This window comes from Aptenodytes forsteri, unplaced genomic scaffold (assembly GCF_000699145.1).
Source record: "Aptenodytes forsteri isolate BGI_AS27 unplaced genomic scaffold, ASM69914v1 Scaffold184, whole genome shotgun sequence".
NCBI classification, from domain to species: domain Eukaryota; kingdom Metazoa; phylum Chordata; class Aves; order Sphenisciformes; family Spheniscidae; genus Aptenodytes; species Aptenodytes forsteri.
In genome coordinates this window covers 552,451-576,081 of record NW_008796078.1, presented here as the reverse complement: position 1 = coordinate 576,081, position 23,631 = coordinate 552,451, and the positions used below count along the sequence as shown (strand labels likewise).

General features: G+C 41.5%; 1 protein-coding gene across 2 annotated transcripts in view; it reads left to right on the top strand.

Moving 5' to 3' along the window:
- Positions 1-23,631, top strand: part of DOCK10 (dedicator of cytokinesis 10) — a 144,718-nt gene that overhangs the window by 98,899 nt on the left and 22,188 nt on the right. For both annotated transcript variants that reach the window (XM_009286673.1, XM_009286674.1), the window contains exons 26-43: positions 1,147-1,260; positions 2,497-2,568; positions 3,183-3,329; positions 5,289-5,372; positions 10,981-11,077; positions 12,391-12,435; positions 12,940-13,115; positions 13,248-13,364; positions 14,390-14,501; positions 15,224-15,345; positions 15,431-15,545; positions 15,713-15,779; positions 16,529-16,576; positions 17,247-17,348; positions 19,602-19,730; positions 20,435-20,543; positions 21,274-21,411; positions 22,992-23,174. In XM_009286673.1, the coding sequence (XP_009284948.1) occupies positions 1,147-1,260; positions 2,497-2,568; positions 3,183-3,329; positions 5,289-5,372; positions 10,981-11,077; positions 12,391-12,435; positions 12,940-13,115; positions 13,248-13,364; positions 14,390-14,501; positions 15,224-15,345; positions 15,431-15,545; positions 15,713-15,779; positions 16,529-16,576; positions 17,247-17,348; positions 19,602-19,730; positions 20,435-20,543; positions 21,274-21,411; positions 22,992-23,174 (1,977 nt within the window). The remainder of the gene's footprint in view (positions 1-1,146; positions 1,261-2,496; positions 2,569-3,182; positions 3,330-5,288; positions 5,373-10,980; positions 11,078-12,390; positions 12,436-12,939; positions 13,116-13,247; positions 13,365-14,389; positions 14,502-15,223; positions 15,346-15,430; positions 15,546-15,712; positions 15,780-16,528; positions 16,577-17,246; positions 17,349-19,601; positions 19,731-20,434; positions 20,544-21,273; positions 21,412-22,991; positions 23,175-23,631) is intronic.

Genomic DNA, 23,631 nt, shown 5'->3' with positions numbered 1-23,631 from the left:
AAATAAATAACCTATGTAACATTTAAATGTAGTTAATTAAATGGGTATTAACACCTCTTCTACTCAATAACTTTTCAAAATTGCAGTAGACACCTATTGCGGCTAAATATCTCTGAAATAACAGGTGATTATGAGGCCACACCAAAAGTCTATTTAACCTGTTTTCCGATTTCCAGCAGCAGTCAAAAGCCAATAACTGTTAATCTCTTTTCTCCATCTGTAAGGAAATGAATGCCTATTTTAGAAATGCTGTTTGGGGAATAAGTAAGTTGAGAAGTGTGAGTCACTCAGATGCAATAATAACGCAAAATTACACTGACTTAAGTAACGGGACTCAGAAGTGTCAAACTGCATGGGGAGAAGGTACGGCATCTGCTCTGGAAACAAGGCTGAATATTAATATGATATTTTCAAGTGATATTCCTTTCCTTTACCTACCTGGTTGAATTGAAAAGGTATTTCATCCCAACTGATGCACTGGCAGAGCTCTTGCTTTAGGGAAGGAGTCATGGGTCCCAGTACCAAATTATTAGCTTAAAACGTTGAATGAAACTCATACTGGATTTATGAGTTCTGAGCAACTTGGTAGATGAATTCCTCTCTTGAGGGCTTGATTTCTAAAAGGGGTATAGTTTTCCCCTTCTGTCAGCTCCAGTGGGTGCTCTACACCTCTCAGGACGAAGAGTTGTTACCAGCTCTGACTAGCTGTTGCCGCTGGAAGAAAGGAGCCAGGTGAAAGGCGGCCCTGACTAGGTGGGTGAAAAACCCTCCGTGCTTCCTCTGCTCGCTCAGTCTTTTTTTCCCCTGGTGCAATGGCTCGAAAGGCAGTTTAGAGGTGTCAGCTTCCTCTGCCCTATTGAAAAAAATAAATCGTAGCACTGATTTTAAGCAGACGTTCCTCTTGGTTCCCGTTAAGCTGCGATCAACAGGAAGCTGTGTTTAAAACTGGGATTTTTGTAGGGGAGCAGTGCTGTGCCGTTACTGCTTACTCATTCTGTGTGAGTGTATTGTTCAGTCAGGATATTTTGGCAGCAAAGATTGTCAGCTGTTAGTGGTTTATAAATAATTTGTCTTCTCCTATTGAGGTTTTTTAGATTTGTTTCAGTGTGCATTTTGATAATTTTTATTTTTTCCTTTCTTCTTCAGTATGTGTTCAGGACCAAATCATTTGAAGAAAGGACTGTTCATGAGGAGCTGGCCAAGAATATGACTGGTCTTCTGAAGTTAAATGACCAAGTAACAGTGAAACAGGTTTTAAAGGTGAATGATAGCTTGAATTAGCACGTTTGGAGTTTTACTACTGGTTTTCTGCCTGAAACTCACTTGTCGCATCTCTTTCTCCTCTCCTCTTTCCCTGTATGAGCTTTGCACAAATCATACCCTGCAGTGATTCGAACAGAACAGACTTAACCAGACTTGCTACAGTTTCTCGGCATAACGTGTTTCTCAGAATGCCGTGATTTGCATAATAAAAATCCTCCTTTCTGTTACAGCTCAGTCTGAGTCGGAAACCTAATTCTTACACAACATGATGTGAGCATTTACTTTTAGGATACTTGGTTTTAATTTTTATTTTGGAAGATGCAGGGAGAATATTCGTCTGTAAGTAGGACTTTTATATCTGATTTCAGCTGCTGCCTTTGGCTGGCAGTGACCAAAATTGAGAACGATCGAGGATTCCTGAGGTTTCTTATATCAGACCAGGCCTAAGAAATTCATACGTGTGCAAGCCCCATCGCTGAGCCTGTCGGTTATGGTATAAGAGCTAGCCGGTCCAGCTCAGGAGTTCCCAGTGGCAAAAACGTGTTCAACTGTTTAGGGTGAACCAGTTCCTGTTTACTGTGCTGAGCCACTGGAATAGCAAAAGTAGGCTGAAAAAAGCAGAAAAGCTGGCCTGCAGGAAACCTGCACCGTGCAAGAGTACTTGTGGTTGGGTTTATTGGGTTTTGGGGGTTTTTTTTTGCAATTTGTAAGCTTTTTGAGTGCATTTGTTTCACGTGACTCCTGAGATACGTGAGGATACAGATTAGTATCTGTTCACTATTACAAATGGTATTTGAAGAACCACTCTGTTTATGTTTTAAAGAAGTACCATCTTATTCTGGGCCAAATTACCAATCTGCTGGAACTAATAAAGCAGTTTATTCTCAGCTTCTGTTCTCTGAGGTTCTCTGCATCATGCATTTCTGCCAGTTACCTGCAAACAAACAGTGAAGACAGCGCTGAGCAGGAGCGGAAGGATTGTCGGAGTGGTGTTTGCAGGCTCCTTGTTGCACAGAGCCGCAGTGCCTGAGATGGCTTCAGCTCTCTTAAGGACGTGATCCAATGTTACTCAAATAATACACAGCACTTAGGGTCTTTAATTTATTTGTCACATAGAGTTTATCATTGCACGTTACCGAGAAATGCTATCCATCTGTAAGGAATGGTAATGCGTCGTAAAGTGTTTATCAGATAATCATTTTTCCTAACCTCTTTTTTCCTTCTTTTGAACAGCATTCCTGGTTCTTCTTTGCAGTTATCTTAAAATCAATGGCACAGCACTTGGTTGATACAAACAAAACAAAGGTAAGTGTATACGTGATCTCAATTAAGTAGGCAATCAGTCCCCTAGGGAAAATATAAAATGCGGAATCCTGGGAAGTAACATACTTGGATTTTTCTTCTTGACTGGTCAAAAAAAGAAACGCTGTTATACAACAACATTGTATTACCTGCTAGGCTCAAACCTATTCTTGCCTGTACAGAACTGGTGGGCCAAAAATACAGTTGCATCAGCTTTGTAATGGGTGGGTTAGAATGGAACGAGAATTCTCTAATTTCCGCTGGATACCCAACAGGTGATTATGCCAGGCAGCAAATAAATGATCTAGAAACTCTACTTTGCTTTGAGCAAACCTTACATAGCTGGAGATCAGTGCTTTGACCTCTTCTCTGCCTGATTATCAAAGATGCTCTTAGTATACTTGTGCTGGAATCTGAGGATAAGATTTCCCGCTTTCCTATGGACCAGATTCTTCCTTTTGGGGTTTATACCCAGAATAGATCCGTGGAACTCTAGGAATATTTTTCTTCTATGTTGAATGACCTGTGTTTTATTGTCTTTATTCTTGGCCTGAATGTATTTTCAGGTTAATGTGCAACATCGTGCACTCTCAAGTGATGATCTGTTCCCTGCTTAGGTTTCTCGAACTCAAAGGTTTCCAGAATCGTTTCAAACCGAGCTGGATACACTTGTGATGGTCTTAGCAGACCATGTTGTTTGGAAGTACAAAGACGCTCTTGAAGAAACCAGGAATGCAAACTATAGTGCTGCCAAATTTCTCAAGGTGAGATGTTCTGTCATTACAGCATAGGCACTTATTTCCCCGTACTTAATGCAAACTTGAGACTATTCTAGTCTAGTCAAAGGGAATAAAAACAATTCTGAGTGAATGATGGCTCAATTTCCAAGTTCAGTATTGACCTATAGTTCAGTTTTTCTATGCCCTTGGGTCTTTGAGAATCCAAAAGCTTTGTCTAAGTCTGCTTTAAAGCAATTCTGATTCATTTATATCTATTCTCTAAAAGAGTCCAAGTTTTCAATTTTTGCAGATTCTTACATTATATTCAAATGGGTAAAAAGTTTGGTAAGGAACGAAACTGTAGTTACAGTTGAGCTGGTATTTTTTCTTTAAATACTATAGCTCTGAATGACTGTGGATGGATTAATATTTCCTAATCACAACAGAGTGGACAGCTTTTACAAACCAAAATAAGCAAATTGCAAGTATTATGTGAAATACTGTAACCTACCTTTTTAACTCTGTAATGCCCTTTCATTTACCAAATATAAGAAAATACACGCGTGCTTTGGAAGAGTCACTAAAAGGGGTTGCATTTTATGGTTTTGTCCTACTATTTCTCAATCATTTTTATTTTCCCAGCGTTGAATTAGCTGTGGAGCATGGGAAAATTGCCATTCAAGAAGTTGTGTGGCCAGATACTTCATCTAGATTTAAACTGGACACGCACACACACCCCCTTGCCATTAATGGAATGATCTACATTAATGATGCCCAAAATGTTGTATATAGTACACCGTGAAACCCAGGCTCAAATCTTTTACGACAAACTGAAGCATGGCATTAGGAGGGAGCAGTATTCTAGCAATAAAATGTTCCTGTGAGGTTATAAGGAGAACAACCACAAACCGAAGGTGGATTTTTCTCCTTTCGTACATAGGTGAAATAAATGATGAACTTGCTGTCCACTGTGTTGGCCTCTGTCGCTGATACCATATGGAAGCCCTAGCTGCTGTTGGCATACTGACGTTAAGCTGTATCTATCCGTAGTGTCACATCATTTGGAAGATGACGCTGGTCTGAGGCAGGAGCGTAGACGGAGGGGCTTAGTCAGTAGTTGTGTGGCGTTGCGCCTGTGGAGGTGTTGCAGATTTGCGCGCTATTTTTGTGCGTCACTCAGCTAAAGTGGGAAGACAGTAATGTTGCGTTATATGATGTGGCATATGGCTGTGTTTTCAATTGCTTTTCAAATCTAGTCTGCCAGAAAGAATTACATAGGTTAGAGGTGATATATGGCTTTCTCCAGGCTGGGGTTGCAGCAGCCCTGTTATAATGCTGTGTGGCAGAAGGCTCGGGGCTTCACTAGTTTTGCAGAGTTCAGGAACACCAGAGAAGGGGGGAATTCAAGATTGCATTCCCTATCTGGTAAGCTGACTCCGCAAGGAAAAAATGTCAGTAACTGTAGCACCAAGGCCCTCAAAAACCTTTACACCTTCTGGCTCTTTAGCCCCATCAGTCAGCAAGAGCAGCGTTCTCATCGTAAAGTAACGTAGTGGCGTATTTGCTCCCAGAGAGATAACGTAGCTCATAGACGGCGAGTATTGTGGCTGGACTGACTCCTCAAGAGTCACTGCTCTGTCACGGAAGGAGATAGTCAGGTCAGCTCCCGTCAGGTACCGCCTCTAGCGATTGAGTGTTGCAGTACATGAATGACTCTCTTTAGATAAGCTTTCTCCTAGTGCTCTGTACGCTGTGGTAGTTATTTTAGACTCTAGACACAGTGAAAATGAGAAGTTTGATCAATTTATTATTATGGAAAATAAATTTAAAAATCGAGCCAGATTCACCAGTTCCCTGGTTTTCCTTGCCCTGCTGTAAGACTAACTTCACCTGCGCAAATGATTCAAGTTTAGAGGTGACACAAGGCAAACAGCCAGGTAAGTGAGGCCACGTACTGCTTCTTTGGCTATAAAATAACAATTCTTTTTTTTCCCCCTTTCTTAGCGCTGTTTTACATTTATGGATCGTGGATTTGTGTTCAAGATGGTCAACAATTATATAAGTATGTTTGGAACAGGAGATAGCAAGGTATAGTTTTGATTTTTTTGCTTGTTTGTTTTTGTTTTTTCCGAAGTGACTCACTGGCAGAATATTTTTATATTGAAACTATTTATGATCTATTCCATGGCTTCACCATGCTCAGAACTCAAGTCAGTGAAAACATTTACTCTAAATGTGTTAAAACCTCCACCATGCTCAGAACTCAAGTCAGTGAAAACATTTACTCTAAATGTGTGTTAAAACCTCTTGGGTTTGAGCCGTGTAGCCCCTTTTCTGGGAGTAAATAGCCATGTCCAAACAACCACTCACCAAGCCCTGCGAGAGCACGCTCTGCGAAGACTGCTCGGACCAAAGCATGCAAAAGGCTGACCAGTCAGAAATTCTTTGGATTCAAGCTTTTGATTCTTTGGAGAGTACGCTTGTGGTTTGGTCTATAAATATCGGCAGCAATTGGCAGTAATTTTCTTTGGGGAGATTAAAGTAAGAGCATATGAACAAGTTACCATTGTGTAAACTCCAGTGAGAATGTAATATCTCAGTTACTTTGAATGAACGGTATGCTCTTGCCTCATTGATGATGCAAGAAAGCCAGTCTGCTCCAAATTCGTTTGTGCTTGCTGTGAGGAAAATTCCCTGCAGCCTGAATTTCTTCTGTAATACCTATAATAGTCAGTGATCTAGTTTGACCAATCAATTTCAAACTGCAAGAGGTCCCCAAATTATTCAGCTTAACTCCTTTACTCTTCATCCACCAGGATGAGCCGCAGGCTTTTTCTCTTCCATGCCTGGGTTTCTGAGCTATCGTACCGGTGCATGTAAGATGATAGGTAACAGCATGTATTCAAGATACACGCTTTGAATGACTCATCTTTCCCAAAAAAGCTTACAAAACTTTTGTCCATTAACTTTTTATAATTCTTTAGTGGTGATCTGGGCGTCTGTAGGTAGTGAGAGAGATTACCCCAGCTCTGTTTTGCTTTTTACTAAACCCAACTTCACGCTGCACTCGGGTCTTTCCCCTAATCTCTGAAACAGATGTAGAACGGAGTCTCTCGGTATTAATGTCATAGCCTGAAGTCTGTAATTCTGTAAATAATATTATGCAATCTGAAAATAGTTTCCACATTTCAAACTTCCCTAAATACACTCTACCACAGAAACAGATGTTTAATTAAAAAAGCCAATTAATGGCCAGTGGAAAAGCCTGAGGTTAGTCAGTGTGCAGAGCAGAACTTAGCACCTCCTTGGCAGTAAGTGCGTTCGCGTTGCCAGCCGCCCAGCATCCCTCCGGAGCCATGTGCCAGGATGCGTGCAGGCGGAATCACTGCGGAGCTGAGACAGATGTACCGCTGGAACAGGCTTTGCGGCGCTTGAAAACAATAGCCGCAAAACAAAATCAGAGATTTCTGACCCCAAGGAGAGGGAGACCTTGTATCGTTTTCATTTTCAGTCGGACGCCTGAGCGAGAGTCAGTCGTTCAAACGTGCCGCAGGATTTCTTTCTGTGTGTCTTTTGCTTCTTTAACTGGATTGTTTATGTATCGAAAAGATGATACTGCAATCTGACCGCTCTCTTCAGCAAATTTAACAGCGTATATTGCTGCTTGAATAAATAGTCTGTGGGTGTATCCGTCTATAACATTGCGGTTTGAATTTATTGTAACTGTGAATGAAGCACCATAATTTCTGTTCCACAGAAATATCCCTCACAGTATTCCGTATTTTGACATTTAAACATTGTTTTGAGAAATATTTATTCAAAAGTTGAAATACCTCATTAGAATTCAGTTCATTCTTGTGTTCCTTCAAAATGTCACAGTTCCTCTTGCGAAACACGTTTCAGGTGCTTCATTTCTTTATTTGCCACTAGACCCTGAATTGCATGTCCAGCTGTATTCCTGATGAGGTACTACAGTGCAATAAAACATTTCAAGGAAAAATTCCCCACCATCCACTACTCGGTAGACTCTGAAAAGTGCACGTTCCAGGTATCCTAGCCTGACGGTGCCAGCAGAAATGCTACAATTTAATTTTAGCGACTGACAGACTTAAACACAGGGCAAATAAAAGACCTTTACGAGTACTTTCTAATGCTAGGGCAAATGTTTGTCCTAGATCGATGCAGTGCCGTATTGGTAGTCCTGAACGACTGCTTTCTGCCACTGAGAACAGTAAGCTGAGAAGATGGAAATAAAAATTTACTACTGGATGTCATGTATTATCTTTCTGTCTCAGTGGCACATCATTATAGTGGGAATGATAAATTCTTGAGGTAGTTGCAAGGCTCCACAAAAGATCGTGGATGGCTTCTTGGGAGGGAGATATTAAGGAAAAAATACCAAAATTATATAACTCCCAAATCCCTCGGAGCTGGAACTCACTGGCATCAATAGAGGAAGTTTTCACCGCTATCAATAAGTTTTGGATCTGGCCTGTGTGGCTGAAACTTTGTATTTCGTTGACCAAAAATTTAGACTCTAGACACAGTGAAAATGAGAAGTTTGATCAATTTATTATTATGGAAAATAAATTTAAAAATCGAGCCAGATTCACCGGTTCCCTGGTTTTCCTTGCCCTGCTGTAATACTAACTTCACCTGCGCAAATGATTCAAGTTTAGAGGTGACGCAAGGCAAACAGCCAGGTAAGTGAGGCCACGTACTGCTTCTTTGGCTATAAAATAACAATTCTTTTTTTTCCCCCTTTCTTAGCGCTGTTTTACATTTATGGATCGTGGATTTGTGTTCAAGATGGTCAACAATTATATAAGTATGTTTGGAACAGGAGATAGCAAGGTATAGTTTTGATTTTTTTGCTTGTTTGTTTTTGTTTTTTCCGAAGTGACTCACTGGCAGAATATTTTTATATTGAAACTATTTATGATCTATTCCATGGCTTCACCATGCTCAGAACTCAAGTCAGTGAAAACATTTACTCTAAATGTGTGTTAAAACCTCTTGGGTTTGAGCCGTGTAGCCCCTTTTCTGGGAGTAAATAGCCATGTCCAAACAACCACTCACCAAGCCCTGCGAGAGCACGCTCTGCGAAGACTGCTCGGACCAAAGCATGCAAAAGGCTGACCAGTCAGAAATTCTTTGGATTCAAGCTTTTGATTCTTTGGAGAGTACGCTTGTGGTTTGGTCTATAAATATCGGCAGCAATTGGCAGTAATTTTCTTTGGGGAGATTAAAGTAAGAGCATATGAACAAGTTACCATTGTGTAAACTCCAGTGAGAATGTAATATCTCAGTTACTTTGAATGAACGGTATGCTCTTGCCTCATTGATGATGCAAGAAAGCCAGTCTGCTCCAAATTCGTTTGTGCTTGCTGTGAGGAAAATTCCCTGCAGCCTGAATTTCTTCTGTAATACCTATAATAGTCAGTGATCTAGTTTGACCAATCAATTTCAAACTGCAAGAGGTCCCCAAATTATTCAGCTTAACTCCTTTACTCTTCATCCACCAGGATGAGCCGCAGGCTTTTTCTCTTCCATGCCTGGGTTTCTGAGCTATCGTACCGGTGCATGTAAGATGATAGGTAACAGCATGTATTCAAGATACACGCTTTGAATGACTCATCTTTCCCAAAAAAGCTTACAAAACTTTTGTCCATTAACTTTTTATAATTCTTTAGTGGTGATCTGGGCGTCTGTAGGTAGTGAGTGAGATTACCCCAGCTCTGTTTTGCTTTTTACTAAACCCAACTTCACGCTGCACTCGGGTCTTTCCCCTAATCTCTGAAACAGATGTAGAACGGAGTCTCTCGGTATTAATGTCATAGCCTGAAGTCTATAATTCTGTAAATAATATTATGCAATCTGAAAATAGTTTCCACATTTCAAACTTCCCTAAATACACTCTACCACAGAAACAGATGTTTAATTAAAAAAGCCAATTAATGGCCAGTGGAAAAGCCTGAGGTTAGTCAGTGTGCAGAGCAGAACTTAGCACCTCCTTGGCAGTAAGTGCGTTCGCGTTGCCAGCCGCCCAGCATCCCTCCGGAGCCATGTGCCAGGATGCGTGCAGGCGGAATCACTGCGGAGCTGAGACAGATGTACCGCTGGAACAGGCTTTGCGGCGCTTGAAAACAATAGCCGCAAAATAAAATCAGAGATTTCTGACCCCAAGGAGAGGGAGGCCTTGTATCGTTTTCATTTTCAGTCGGACGCCTGAGCGAGAGTCAGTCGTTCAAATGTGCCGCAGGATTTCTTTCTGTGTGTCTTTTGCTTCTTTAACTGGATTGTTTATGTATCGAAAAGATGATACTGCAATCTGACCGCTCTCTTCAGCAAATTTAACAGCGTATATTGCTGCTTGAATAAATAGTCTGTGGGTGTATCCGTCTATAACATTGCGGTTTGAATTTATTGTAACTGTGAATGAAGCACCATAATTTCTGTTCCACAGAAATATCCCTCACAGTATTCCGTATTTTGACATTTAAACATTGTTTTGAGAAATATTTATTCAAAAGTTGAAATACCTCATTAGAATTCAGTTCATTCTTGTGTTCCTTCAAAATGTCACAGTTCCTCTTGCGAAACACGTTTCAGGTGCTTCATTTCTTTATTTGCCACTAGACCCTGAATTGCATGTCCAGCTGTATTCCTGATGAGGTACTACAGTGCAATAAAACATTTCAAGGAAAAATTCCCCACCATCCACTACTCGGTAGACTCTGAAAAGTGCACGTTCCAGGTATCCTAGCCTGACGGTGCCAGCAGAAATGCTACAATTTAATTTTAGCGACTGACAGACTTAAACACAGGGCAAATAAAAGACCTTTACGAGTACTTTCTAATGCTAGGGCAAATGTTTGTCCTAGATCGATGCAGTGTCGTATTGGTAGTCCTGAACGACTGCTTTCTGCCACTGAGAACAGTGAGCTGAGAAGGTGGAAATAAAAATTTACTGCTGGATGTCACGTATTATCTTTCTGTCTCAGTGGCACATCATTATAGTGGGAATGATAAATTCTTGAGGTAGTTGCAAGGCTCCACAAAAGATCGTGGATGGCTTCTTGGGAGGGAGATATTAAGGAAAAAATACCAAAATTATATAACGCCCTCGGAGCTCGGAGCTGGAACTCACTGGCATCAATAGAGGAAGTTTTCTCAATAAGTTATAAGTTTTGGATCTGGCCTGTGTGGCTGAAACTTTGTATTTCGTTGACCAAAAAAAGAAGAAGAAGAAAAAAAGAAAGGGAGACGGAAAAAAAAAAAAATAGAAGAAAGGCATAATAATTATGATGGTCCCAAATTTATGTGATATACATAAATGGAGAAGATATACTTCACTATGATTATATGCTATAGTATATACCATCAAAAGACCCAGTGTGGCTTCAAATATACCTTAAATATTTAGCTTGGGTCAAGCTTATGTTTATCAGTACATCTTCAATGAAAAATCATAGTTGAGGAATCCAAAATCTTGTTTGACTGTGAAAACTTCGTTTGATAACAGAGACGAAAACCAAATGTTTATTATTCATGCAGCTTGGCATAGCAAGCCGTAAGGTTTCGTTGTCGGGTGTGAGTATGAATTCTGAGGTAGAGATAAACAGTAGTGCAGCTCTGTCTTACCGTTGTCCCTCTTTTAACGTGAACTGAGCCGTTGCCTGTTGTGATTTCTCAGATTTTACATCAGTTCAAATTTGACTTTCTCCAAGAAGTCTGTCACCACGAGCACTTTATCCCTCTGTGCCTGCCCATACGCTCTTCAAACATTCCTGGTAAGGCACCACCCCGAAAGGGGTTCTGTAACAACGGCGAATTATCGGGAGGTTGAAAGAGCAGATAACAATTAACTCTCTGAAATATCACGTCTGCACATCAGGCACAGAAGCCCCACATGGCTTTTCAGGTGTGGTACTTAAGCAGTGTGATAAAAATAACATCATTTCGGTATGCCTGTAAGTAAATGCAACCCCTGACAGCCCAGTTAGGCGGTGGGGGGGCGACTCCTTCGCTGGAAGTTTTGAGGTGAATGAACCGGACTATTTGTGAGGACTAATTACTAAAGCTGCAGTAGCCTTGGGAGGCGGTGAGCTAGGGAAGGGGCTGAACAGGTACAGCGGGGAGGGGAAGAAGCTGAGGCAGTGATAAGGGCGTTGTGAAACTCTACTATTTGGGAACGGGCTTTCCTGCTGCTGCTGGGAGTATGACTTGTCCGTGTGACAGCCCCCCCTTTGCGGGGAAGATCTGAACTGGACGTGCAGCAGGAGTTTGGAAACATCCATCTCTCGGATAATAGGCCGTTGGTACTTTTGCCTCCAGAGTATCTCTAGGACTGGCCGGCAGGTCCCATGCAATGGCCCTTTTCTCCCAAGTGCATTTACTTGCTTGGCCTGAACTTTACATGGACACCACATACTGCAGTGTTTTACCCGGAGCAGCGAGGCGAGAGAGGCCCATGTCACGATCTGTTAGTACTACCATCCTGAGCCGCTTCTCAAGGCAGGGGATACCGTGTGTAACCCATGTTTTGCAGAGAAGCATAAACAGGTTTTGCCCATGCTCTACCACGGGAGTGAATCCACCCTGCCCGTGCCCCAAAGCCAGCAGCCACCGTGCGTTCCGTCTCGTGCACTGAAACCCGTTATTTCCAACCTAACTTTGTGGCCGGTGCCCAGCACTGGGTGCTTTTCCTCTTGGTTTCAAAGGCGCTGGGATTTCAGCCCTGGGCACAATTCCCAGTTCTGACAGTTCTCCGTGGACTCTGGGGAGTTCACTTGGGCTGCGGTCCTTTAAGTTGCTGAGGGTGGAAGGTATCTTCCAGTGGAAGGCAGAATCATGTCGCTGTGCAGCTTCTCTCACACCATGGGCCCTTGTCTCCTTTTTGCTTCGGTTTTCAGCACCAAAAAGTCAGTTCAGTTCTGACGCTCACAGCTTTCTTTAGCAGTAGAAGCTGTTTCATTCCAATTTGAGTCAAATTAACAACAACAACAAAAAAAAAGATACAAAGCACATGTATTTTTTACACTTAATAAGTAAAAAAATGTGCATGATTTTTGCCTATTTTTTTTTATATTTATGAAAAATGAAGACCTTTTGACGCCTTCAGAATCAACACAGGAATATCGAACATCAGGTATGAACAGAATGACTGCATAAGAAGTAAGCAGAATTGTGCATCGAGAGCTTTAAGATTTCCTTTTACTGCTGCCACTGAACTGTGGCAAATTTAGGCAAAAATTATTTACTGTTTTCAAAAGTGGGACTAGTCTGGATCTCTGTGTTTTAGAACTCTTCTAGCTAGAATATGGGAACAACAATTTGGACTCTGTGCCTCAAAGAAGTGAATAGTCTTACCTATGTGCAAAACATTTGAGATTCTCATATGGGAATGTGTATATAAATTGTCTTTTATTATTAAATTGTAAAAACTGCATGATTTGGAGAAATAATAATACTAGATTAATTCATTCTAGCAAGTGAGGGAGCAGAATGGGGCAGTCAGATCAGGAAATCAAGGTTTAACAGTGGATTACATCAATAAAAGTTATTGAAAATTTGGAAAATGGGGGGGGGGGGATGAAACCTATATTTGTAACCTATATCTTAATTTAAGCATTCTTGTTCGTTCTGTTCCAAGATATTCCAGAGTACACATTGACCAATGAATTTTGCCGTAAACATTTTCTAATTGGAGTCCTGCTGCGGGAGGTTGGTTTTGCCTTGCAAGAAGACCAGGATATTAGGCACTTAGCTTTGGCTGTGCTTAAAAACTTAATGGCAAAGCATTCGTTTGATGATCGATACGCAGAGCCGGTAAAAAAACTGTTTGTTTATTCTTTTTTCATTTGCTAGTCATACAGTAGCTAAACATATATGAAACTTCCTTAGTCAGTAATGTACGTTAATTAGTTTCTTCAGGATTATGCTGTATCTTTTATTTTTTAGGCAAAACAAGCACAAATTGCAAACCTGTACATGCCGCTCTATGGAATGCTTTTGGACAATATGCCAAGGATTTACATGAAGGATATGTTCCTTTTCAATATCAATACTTCCAATCAGGTAATTCATGTGATTTTTCAGAACGCTGAAACGATCAAACTGAGGTCTGACCCGGTCGATCTGGTGGGAAGAGGTCCAAGTTTATGCTGATCACAAATTCGCTAACGAAATGCGGTTCTGAAAACGCTGATTTGTTTGCACCCGCGATGTTTAATTCGGAAGGTCTCGATTTGCAGAGCACTTGCAGGGCCCCAGGAGTCTGTACCGGCAGGGTACAGACCGTGGGTCTGGAACAGACCCAGGACACTGGCTGTTCCAGGGCTGGAAACTCAAAGTTAGAGGTTTGCAGCCCCAGCCAGTCCGTCAGGTACCTCTGCCCTGGTGCCGCAGGCTGGGGGCTGAGGACCCTGTCCTCAGGCAGGTCCCTGGGCAGGTGGCTGGGAGACGTTGTTGTAAATAAAAACTCCCATCGCCCACAGATTCTTTGCAGGGTTGCATCGTGAACCTACAAGCAGCTTCACTGGTACAACAGGGGACCGTGAACTCTACCAGGAGGCGGAGGGAACGCATACAAGTAGCTGAAGAAGGGGAGGGGTACGGAAACATCATAAAACAGCTTTACCACCACAGAAAATGTCTGTATAAACGGCGCATGTGGAGGAGCACGTTTGTTTATTTGTTAAAAGATTAGATGTGTTATAATCATAGCCCTGCTTTAAGAACTAGAAACAGGTGTCTGCAGGGCTGTTGTGTCTTTCAGTCCTTCCAGCAAACGAGCCCGTTTCATCTGGTCGTTGCTAACAGCAGTTAATGCTCCTTTCCCAGTGCTGTGCTAGTGTTTAAGAGGCAACCACAGTTAGACTTGATCTGTCCTTTGCAACTTCAATTATGAGAGGGTTTCATATTGCAGGTAACTACTCGGCGTATTATGGCAAGCCTTGATCTTTTAAGGCTGTCGTGTCTAAACAACTGAGAGTAGGTTTTCGGGCTCAGTGTCTAAGAAAAGCCTGTCGGGTGTGCTGTCGTCGAGAAAGTTATGAGTGATACCATTCACTGGAGTTTGTTCTGTTTCTTTCAAAATACAGGGATCTAGGGATGACTTGAGCACAGCCGGAGGATTTCAGAGCCAGACAGCAATGAAACATGCAAACTCTGTGGACACGTCCTTTTCCAAAGATGTTCTGAACTCTATAGCAGGTATAAATGACAGATTGAACACGCACACGGGTAGATTTCCGTGTATCTCAATCCATCGTGCTTTCTGCTTAGTATTCACGGAGGATATCATTAACCCATTTTGTATGATATTCAGGGAAACATGGTGTGCAATGTTTCTCTTCCCTTTGGGTGCTTTTGGATTGATTTTTATTTTTCTTGTGAAGCCGCTCTCCTTCTGCCGGCTTCACTTACTCTCCTGCTTTGGAACGATGCCAGCATTCAGGCTCTCACAAATCCCTGTGCCCGAGTTCATTCTTGTAGTCTCTGCCTGACTTAAGAATAGTTCCAAAGTTTCTCCTGAAAACTCCTGAAGTCTCTTGGAGGCAAGTATTCTTAGTTTTTCCAGGCTTAATGGGAGGGTAGAAACACGACTGACTGTGTTCACTTCCTCCAAAGCCCATTTCAAAATTGAGGGAAGTGCACGGGCATCGTTCCACTGATTTTTGTGGCTTTAGGTCAGGCCTTACGGAACGCAACAGGCCATTTTAACGTCACGAATAACGGCGAACTGAATCACTTTACTTCAACTGGTTGCATGTTTTCAGTACTAAAAATAGCCATCGATAGCTTTGCTATTGGAAGTTCAAAGCACTGGTGTCAATCCAGCATGTGACATAATTTTAAGTTCTCCATTTTTCTTGTTAGTTTTTGTATCCATAAATGTTTTAGTTTAGCATGTTTGCTATGACTTTCATTTACAGCCTTTTCATCAATAGCTATCTCTGCAGCAAACCATGCTGACTCCAGAGCTTCCTTAGCAAGTCTTGAATCTAACCCAAGTACCAATGAAAAAAACAGTGAGAGAACTGACACGTGTGAAAAGGTACATGTGCAAATGTTGAAAACGGTTACTAGAGGTGGAAACCTATCACTATACTTAAGAAGGCCCTTTGCTGTCAATTCAACAGATCATGAGACCTTTGTCTTTGATTGGATCGACTCTTCGTTTTGACAAGTTGGATCAAGCTGAAACTCGAAGCCTTCTTATGTGTTTCCTTCACATCATGAAAACCATTTCAGAAGGTAAGAAAATGTGCACTCGCTGCCTAATTTACGTTGTTGTAAAATATTGTGAATGCTGAATCCAAACGAACGTTAAATTAGAATAATTATCAGTGTATTTTACAGGCTTTGGGTCAAGTTCAATTCCCTGTAACAGATACATAATATATTTTAATATCTCCCTTCAGACGCGCTGATCTCCTACTGGTTGCGAGCACCATTCTCAGAAATAACAGACTTTTTCAGCATTTTAGAGTAAGTTCATTTTGTGGTTGGTTGATTTTTTGTTAAATGATGATGTTCTAAAGTGACTGCTGCAAATAATTTCTCTTTGGGTTTGTCCACCTAGTGGAATAGGCTGAGATACCTCTTGTATCTTAGATTATTTTGCCATAATCTTCCAAAGTCGTAATGAGACATTACTGATAAAATCCATATCCTCCAATGTGTTGGTCATTTCCATGAACAGGGGACATAATGCTTTGGGTGTTCCTCCTAAAAGAGATTTTCGTAGTAGTTTCCCCATTTGGGGTTGAGATTCTGTTCCTCCCTTGAGAAAAGAAAAGTATTTAGCTCCCCAAAACTTCCAAACCAGAAGAAAAGCCATGTAACGTAGGATTACCTGCTTTTCACATCTCCAAGGTGGTTTGCTCAATCTATGCATGTCTGCAGAATCCACGTGGGTAGCTGTTTTCAGAATTTCCTCACCGTCTCGTAAGTGAAATGCGAGTTATTTAACTTCAAGTGGTGAAGAAGCAATGCTTTTGCAGCCAAGTCTTTGCCTCCTCACCAAGCAGGAATCTTCAACCATGGAGAAAGGGAACAAGGGTGTGGAAAGTGGTGCCGCGTCTTGTGCACCCCTAGGCTGGGAGCTGCTGCGTTCTATTCTGTTTGCTTACTAGGAGGTGCATATGCCACAGGTCTCTTCGAGGCACTAAGATTCAGCATTTTTTCGTAATTAGGAAGCCATTAATAGACATAAAATGTGTTGTTTTATCTTTCAGGGTTTGTCTGCAAAATTTCAGATATCTAGGAAAACGCAATATTGTAAGGTAATTCCCTAGTTATAGCCTGTATGTTACAGTATTTAAATATTGCTGCATTACATTAGGCTTAAATGGGGTTAACGGTGTATCTATCAGTTTTCTCCTGAAAGCATCAGTCTGACATACTGAAGCCAATGTACGCTTCATTTTTTCTTTTATGCAAACAATGTTATCGTGATGTTCTGGACATCTGAGTACATACCTGGTGTAAAAGATGAATTGCATGTGATGATATGATAACCACCGTTGCATTTATAACCCCAAATACTGGGCCATTCTCAACCATATTTCTGTGCGTATGCCAAACGAAGGAACTTGAACACTGTATTTTCCATCCATATAATGGAAAGAATAGTTTTAATGGGCGTAGATAAATGTTCCACAGCGATAAAAAAAATAATCTTCTGTCTCTACCCACTCTCTGAAAGAGCATGAGATCGTGTTCCAGCTGTGAAATGTGAAACGCACGCTTTGCCTCAGTTGATGTTTCATTTTTAATTTAACGGTACCACTGTGGACTTGTCTATATGTCATACTGCGGGAAAACGAAAGGTCGCCAGGTGAAGCAGTTCATGCTCCATGGCAGGTTTTGTCAGGCCTGTGTTTAATCTTCAGAGGCGTGGCAAAATCAATGTCACGTTCCGTAACAGATTTAACAGTTATTTTCTCTTAACAGGAAAATTGCTGCTGCTTTTAAGTTTGTTCAGGCCACCCAGAATAATGGAACCCTTAAAGGTTCGAACTCCTCTGGCCAGGCATCGGGTCTGCTCTCACAATGGTAATGACACGTTGTATTATTAACTCCTATAAAACCACAGTCTTTCTTGTCATCCTCCAGCCTTCATACAGTCACAGTGTTGACTGAAAAGAGGTTGACACGACATGTAACGCATTTCAGAGCCCCCAAAGCCATAAACTGTAAAAGAATTGAGTCCCTTTAACTTCAGCTTGACTTATAAGCTGTTGTTTAAAATGCTGTGTTCAGAAGGATCTTAGTTACTGTCAACGTTGTTAAGTATCGCAGAAACAGTAGCTGCTGTTTTCAGCTCAAATCCCTATCTGAAAGATAATCCACAGGTTTCCCCAACCTGAAGGAATTCATAGGTCTGCAACCTTATGCTTTCATGGAATCTTACTGCTTTAGGGGTAAGTATCTACGGATGCACTTACAGTATCGAGGGGTTCGTTTCTCCCCAGTAACCCGGGCTTGCAGAGGGGGAAAGTAATCTAGCAACACAAAGTCAAACTTAAGACTAGGTTTGCTTGACACCCATCTTCTTACTTCCATGCTGCTTAGCGTAGCATAGTCCTATACTGTTACGTCCATGTTGCCAGTTAGAGAATCTTTCTTTCCTAGTCTTTTTTTCCTCCATCTTCCTAGTCTAAACATCGCAAGATTTAATCATTTTCATGGCCTGCACGGTAATAAGCTGCAGGTGCAGCACATCTTTAATAATCTTTTGGATCCTTTTAGGGGAAAGTGGGATCCTTTTCATGTTAATACTGTAAAACTCTAGAGAGAAAGCAAACTTTTGACTCTGCAGCTTGTGGTTGTATCTAAGAGCATGGTGAGAAAGTCCCCCCTCCTCATGGGCTTGGATCATCGACTTTTCTCACTTACGTATAGCTAGAATATGCTCACCATTATAAGTATGTATCTTGGAGTGGAACAAAGGGGAGAAAAGATGCTTTCTCTGCCGTACTTCTTTCCTTGTTCCTCTACGGTGCGGTTTTCAAGAAGAAGCGCTGATGCTTCCCAGCTGGAACTGGCAAGCAGCCTTTAGGAGACTGTTGTTTTATTGCACGTTTGCAGATGAACCAACATGGTGGCGATCCAGAAAATAAAGTCACGTTTCTGCTGACTCCAGGGCCTTCGCACTTTACCCCCTGACTGATCAGCATTTGTTGTCCAAATGGGTGTGTGTTTGGCCTGTTGTGATAAAGAGCTTTTTTTGATGATGAGTCGAGAGTTGCAGTATTGCTGGTGATCAGCTCTAACTTGCACTTGCATTTACGTATTTCAGTTTGCTGAAATGTTCATATGAAACCAGACTTTCTACCGCCCACCCAAAAAAAAACCCCCCTTGAGATCAAATTTCCACAGGTTTCCAATCCACTAGTTTGCCAGGATGTCACCCAAATCCTTCCACTGTGACCATTAATGGAAGACTTTATCACATCGACTGGCAAAAGTCTGGCCATCAATTCCGTACCTGTGTTAGGAACTTTTTTGTTTTTTAAATCTGAAATTTTAATTTTCTAACTTTAAATCTGAAATTTTAATTTTCTAACTTATTTTTGTAAAAATAACCAACATAAAAGAGGGTTTAGCTAGGTGCAGGAAGTAATTCCGTCCTAGAATATTTTCAAATTATGCAAAATTAGGAAGCTACATTTTTTTTAAAGAAATTAAATAAAAGTGTATTTTACTAAGTGACCTGAATTTTGAGAGATGTTAAATCCTCCTGAATTCTATAGTGGTTACAAATTCAAAATCCTTTCAAAAATTATGATAAGTATTGGTATTTTAGTTCTAAGCTTCTCATTATAAATTAATGATGTGTTTGTCAGCATCAAAGAGGGTTAAAAGAACACATACATGCGCACGTGCATATTTTTACTGTCATTGTTGGTTTGTCATCTTTTTTTTTCCCCCCTCATAGAAGCTGTATTAGTTCTTTCGTGAGCAGGATACATTTTTCTTGTATTCCGAGTTAACAGAACTCATCTCAGTTTCTCTTCACCCAAAGGCAGTTTTCTGAACATCAGCCAGCTATTTAAGCTGATGCTTTTTTCCAGTGCTCAATGAGTGTTTTGTCTCCTGTGATCTCAAGAAATCACAGCGCATCTGTTTGTTTTGTCCACCTCACTGACTTTCTTCTTCATCTTTGTTTCTCTGAAAAATTTTGCATCAGTTTGTTTAACTTAGCCTTTGAGAAGTGCTGCAGAAAATTCTGACACGGAAAAATTCTGTATAGGCATGATAGTTTATTCTTTGTTTCTGTTTTTTAATGGTACCTTTCAATTTCAGGATGCATTCTACTTCTAGTCACGATGGCCACAAGCATCACAGATCTCAAACGTTACCAATAATCCGTGGCAAAAATGCACTTTCTAACCCCAAACTCTTGCAGATGATAGACAGCAGCACTGCAAGTAAGTACAAAAAATTATTTACTTCCCACCAGAATTCTATGGGGTTTGGATCAGGCTCTATACAATTAAATCTGTCTTCATGAGTGCCAGTGGAAGACAGCCCAAAGAGAAGAGCCTAAATATAAACAGAACTGCTGACTCTGCCTTTTTTTTCAGGAGACTAAGAAATCTGAGCTTAAATTTGGTCCAAGTTCATTTAGAAACAAAATTAATTACAATAACCTGACATATTTAAATAGCCTTAATGACAAGTTATTCCCCGCTTCCCGGCATCTCTTGCATCTATGGTTATGTACCTTGCTGTACAAGCAGACGTACACTGGCTGAAATATTACATTTATTAGACGCAGCAATAAAAGTGATCTTTCATGACAGAAGGTTCTTTAAATTATGAGATCGAAGTCATCTGTCCCACTTTCTGATGAGGCTTCTCTCTTCCTTTGCGGACAAACAGAATGACAATGAAAGAATATACTTGCATGAAAGAATATACTTGCATCACTGGTGCAGCTGGTAAAAGTTGACTCAAATTCCCTCTCCTTTCATCTCCTGTGAGCAGTTTTCTTCAAAATACCCCTTGGGTTAAATGTACGGTTAGGCCCCCATCTCTACTGTGCTGAGACTTAATGACCAGGTTGCAGAATTACATCATCTTTAATTACACTCAGAAGATTGTTTGTCATCTTGCTTTTTATATGTTGCAGGCAGCTCCAATGAAACGGACATTGTACAGTATGTAGACACAGAGGCAAACATCGCTACAGAAGTTTCCCTCACAATCCTTGACCTGTTGTGTCTCTACACTCTGAATCACCAGGTACGTTTTGCCGTTTCGTTTTCTGCTTGAACTGGTGCCATGCGGGATATGTGGTGAGAGGAGGGCCTGGGGGAGCAGGCACACAGAAGACTTGAAATGCCTGAGACGTTGGGAATTGGATGGGGAAATAAGATATGCCAGCCCTCGATTTTAAGAAGGAATTGACTCGTAGTACCCAAACTGAACAGAAGGCTGTGGAAGAGCATCCTGTGTATCCAGGGCTATGCACAGCCCTGCTCTGCCTGAAAGTGTAGTGCATCTACTAATACATCACCTTACCTGAATCATGCTTATCCCACTAGATTTCAGAGACTTTAGACAAAAGATTTCCGAACTGCTTATCACCTATATCTCTTCAAGTCAGCAGGTGGATCCTCTGCCTCTTTAAAAATTGCTCTACGAATATTGGCCCAGATGGCTTGCTGAAGGTCTCACAGCTACAATACAGCAGGCAGCTCCTTTTAGAGTTAGTGTCTCCTTTCTGCCACCCTAGCCCTTAAATCTAGCGTATGCCATCCACAAGTAGGAGTACAGGCATAGGAAAGAGCTGTCCTTGAAAAACTGCAAGTAAAAAGAGTCTGCAGCAAGCTGGGAATGCCTCATCCGCAGAGATTTTACATTGAAAAAAAAAATCTCCCTAGGAACACTCCGATGTAAAGTCCAGCAGATCCTTCTTCTGTTTATTCACTTTAATAACCAGAATGTCCTGTCTTGTCTGTGAACTTTTCAGAGGCAGCTCCAGCAATCTGATTGCCAGAATGCGTTGATGAAGAAAGTCTTTGACACACACATGCTCTTTTTGCAAATCAACCAGTCAGCAGTGGCTCTCAAGCACGTCTTTGCTGCCCTACGGCTGTTCGTAGGCAAGGTAACTATGGTTTTATTCTGTTAGTCTGGCCTATTAAGATGTTACAGCAAGTGCAGCTTGAGGACAGTTGGGTACTTTGAAAGAGTTCTGAACTTCACCGTGTTAACGCTCGTTCCTGACAAAGATGATCTGATTTATTGCTGATTAAAAGTGAGAAGTTCACAATATCTGAAAAATCAGTCCTGTTTTGGAAAATTAAAAATTTACTAAGAGAGTGAAACTTCTAAAGTAACTAGATAAGTAATGTCCAGGTCTGTGGTATCTGGCTATGTCGTTGGCTTTCATGCTTTTACCACCCGTGGAAGAAAGCTTAAAACCCTAGAGGTCCATGGTCTTCACGGCGGATACCTGGGTTGCAGAATCCAGCGGTGAATGATTACAGCTGTCCTCCGAGGAGCTAGCAGGAGAGTATTCCGTACACTTCACCAAAAGTTCATCCAAACTAATACAGCTTTACAAATACCTTGTTTGCAACATAGAAACGTGCTTACGTGTCCAACTGTTTATTTGCTTGCATTGCACATACGTAAATGGTCATGGGCAGTTAGACACTTTGCGCCAACTGCAAAGGCTGCACAATTTCCAAGTCATAGACTTAGATGAGATCCTCTTAAAACTAACCAAAATGTAGCACACAATTGCTATGGGGAAGCGAGAATAAGCGAGGCTGGCCTGATCTCCCAGATGTTTCTATGAAACACAACAGTGTAGATCAGTTTAAACCATGTGGCCTCCTTCTGGTTGTTATCTCGGGGGAAAGGAGGAAATCGTGCTTCTCCCAGTAACGTAGCTTGAGGACATGGGGGAAATATCAAGTAAACCATCCACAGACAGCTTTAAATTACATACCAGACAGTCAGGAACAGAAGAACTCTGTGCAGTGGGGAGGATGAATAAATATCCAGGATCGCCCTTTTCATTCATCCTGTAGCTCTCGGGATTGAATCCTCTCTTCGTAGTTCTGTGGGAACAGGGATCGGTCGTGGTTCCTGCAGCAGAACCTCTCGGGCGGTACTTGAGATCTGTAGCCAATATGTACGTCTTCCACCTCTCCTCAATCTGTCTTCTGTTATATTCACCCTGCTGATAAATAGTAGGTATGGTCTGGAGAGCCATCCTTCGCTCTCTGTTGTCTCCTGCTGTTCAAACCCTTGACTGCTGGAAGTTCACTGGCTTTGCTACTCAAAGTATCTCCTTTCTCCTGAACAGCTTTCATAGTAGTGCAGAGCCCCACACATGCTTTTCCCCGTTAGCTGTTCTGCATTCCTTGCAGATGGGCTGCTCTGCTTTTATGCTTGCCGTGTGCCAGCTGCTGTCCGGACTTCCCGGAGGCCAGTTTGATTGTCGCATTGCATACGGTGTTTGTATGAAAACCTGTGTGTGGTCTTTACTTAATCTTAATTTGCACATGGGATTATGTTTAGCCGGTGGCTGATTTTTTTCACTAAACCCTGGTGTGAATGAATATGGGAGAGAGCGTTGTTTTTACTGAAAGCTTAACAGAAACAAGTATTGACTCCAAATAACTGTACCAAGGCCTGAGAGTAGTGCTAAACATATTCACACGTTTTTTTCAATAGTTCCCATCGGCATTCTTCCAAGGACAAGCAGATCTCTGCGGTTCACTCTGCTATGAAATCCTGAAGTGTTGTAACCATAGATCCCGTTCAACTCAGACAGAGGCATCTGCTCTTCTTTATTTTTTCATGAGAAAGAACTTTGAATTCAACAAGCAGAAATCAATAGTCAGATCCCATCTGCAGGTAAGTGAAGTGTGAAGATCATCAGTATTTACCTGATGCGCGTTGGTTTTTATCATTATTATTTTTATGCATGGTAGCAAAGCAATTCTTTTGGAGTCCTCAGACAGGCGCTTCTCTGTGGCAGCTTGATTTTCCTGCCAAGTCTGAAGACATAGGGCTGGATTCTCTGCTGTTCTTGGGCTGCTCGGCTCTGTTCCAGGGAGAGACAACAGCTGTGAATGTAGCCGCATAGCCAATAAATAGCCAGATAAACGGCTATTCTTGATTCGGGTGCATTGCTTACAGCAGTGAGAACATAGCTGATGAAGGAACTAAACAGAATCTGACAGTATAGTAACAGAAATGTGAAGTCCAGTAACAATGCGCTTACACCACAAAATGCAAGCAATTACAAACGTTGGAAAGGTTACTCTCAGTCCTTGCGTTTGTATATGTTATCTTCTTAAGACAGGTATGA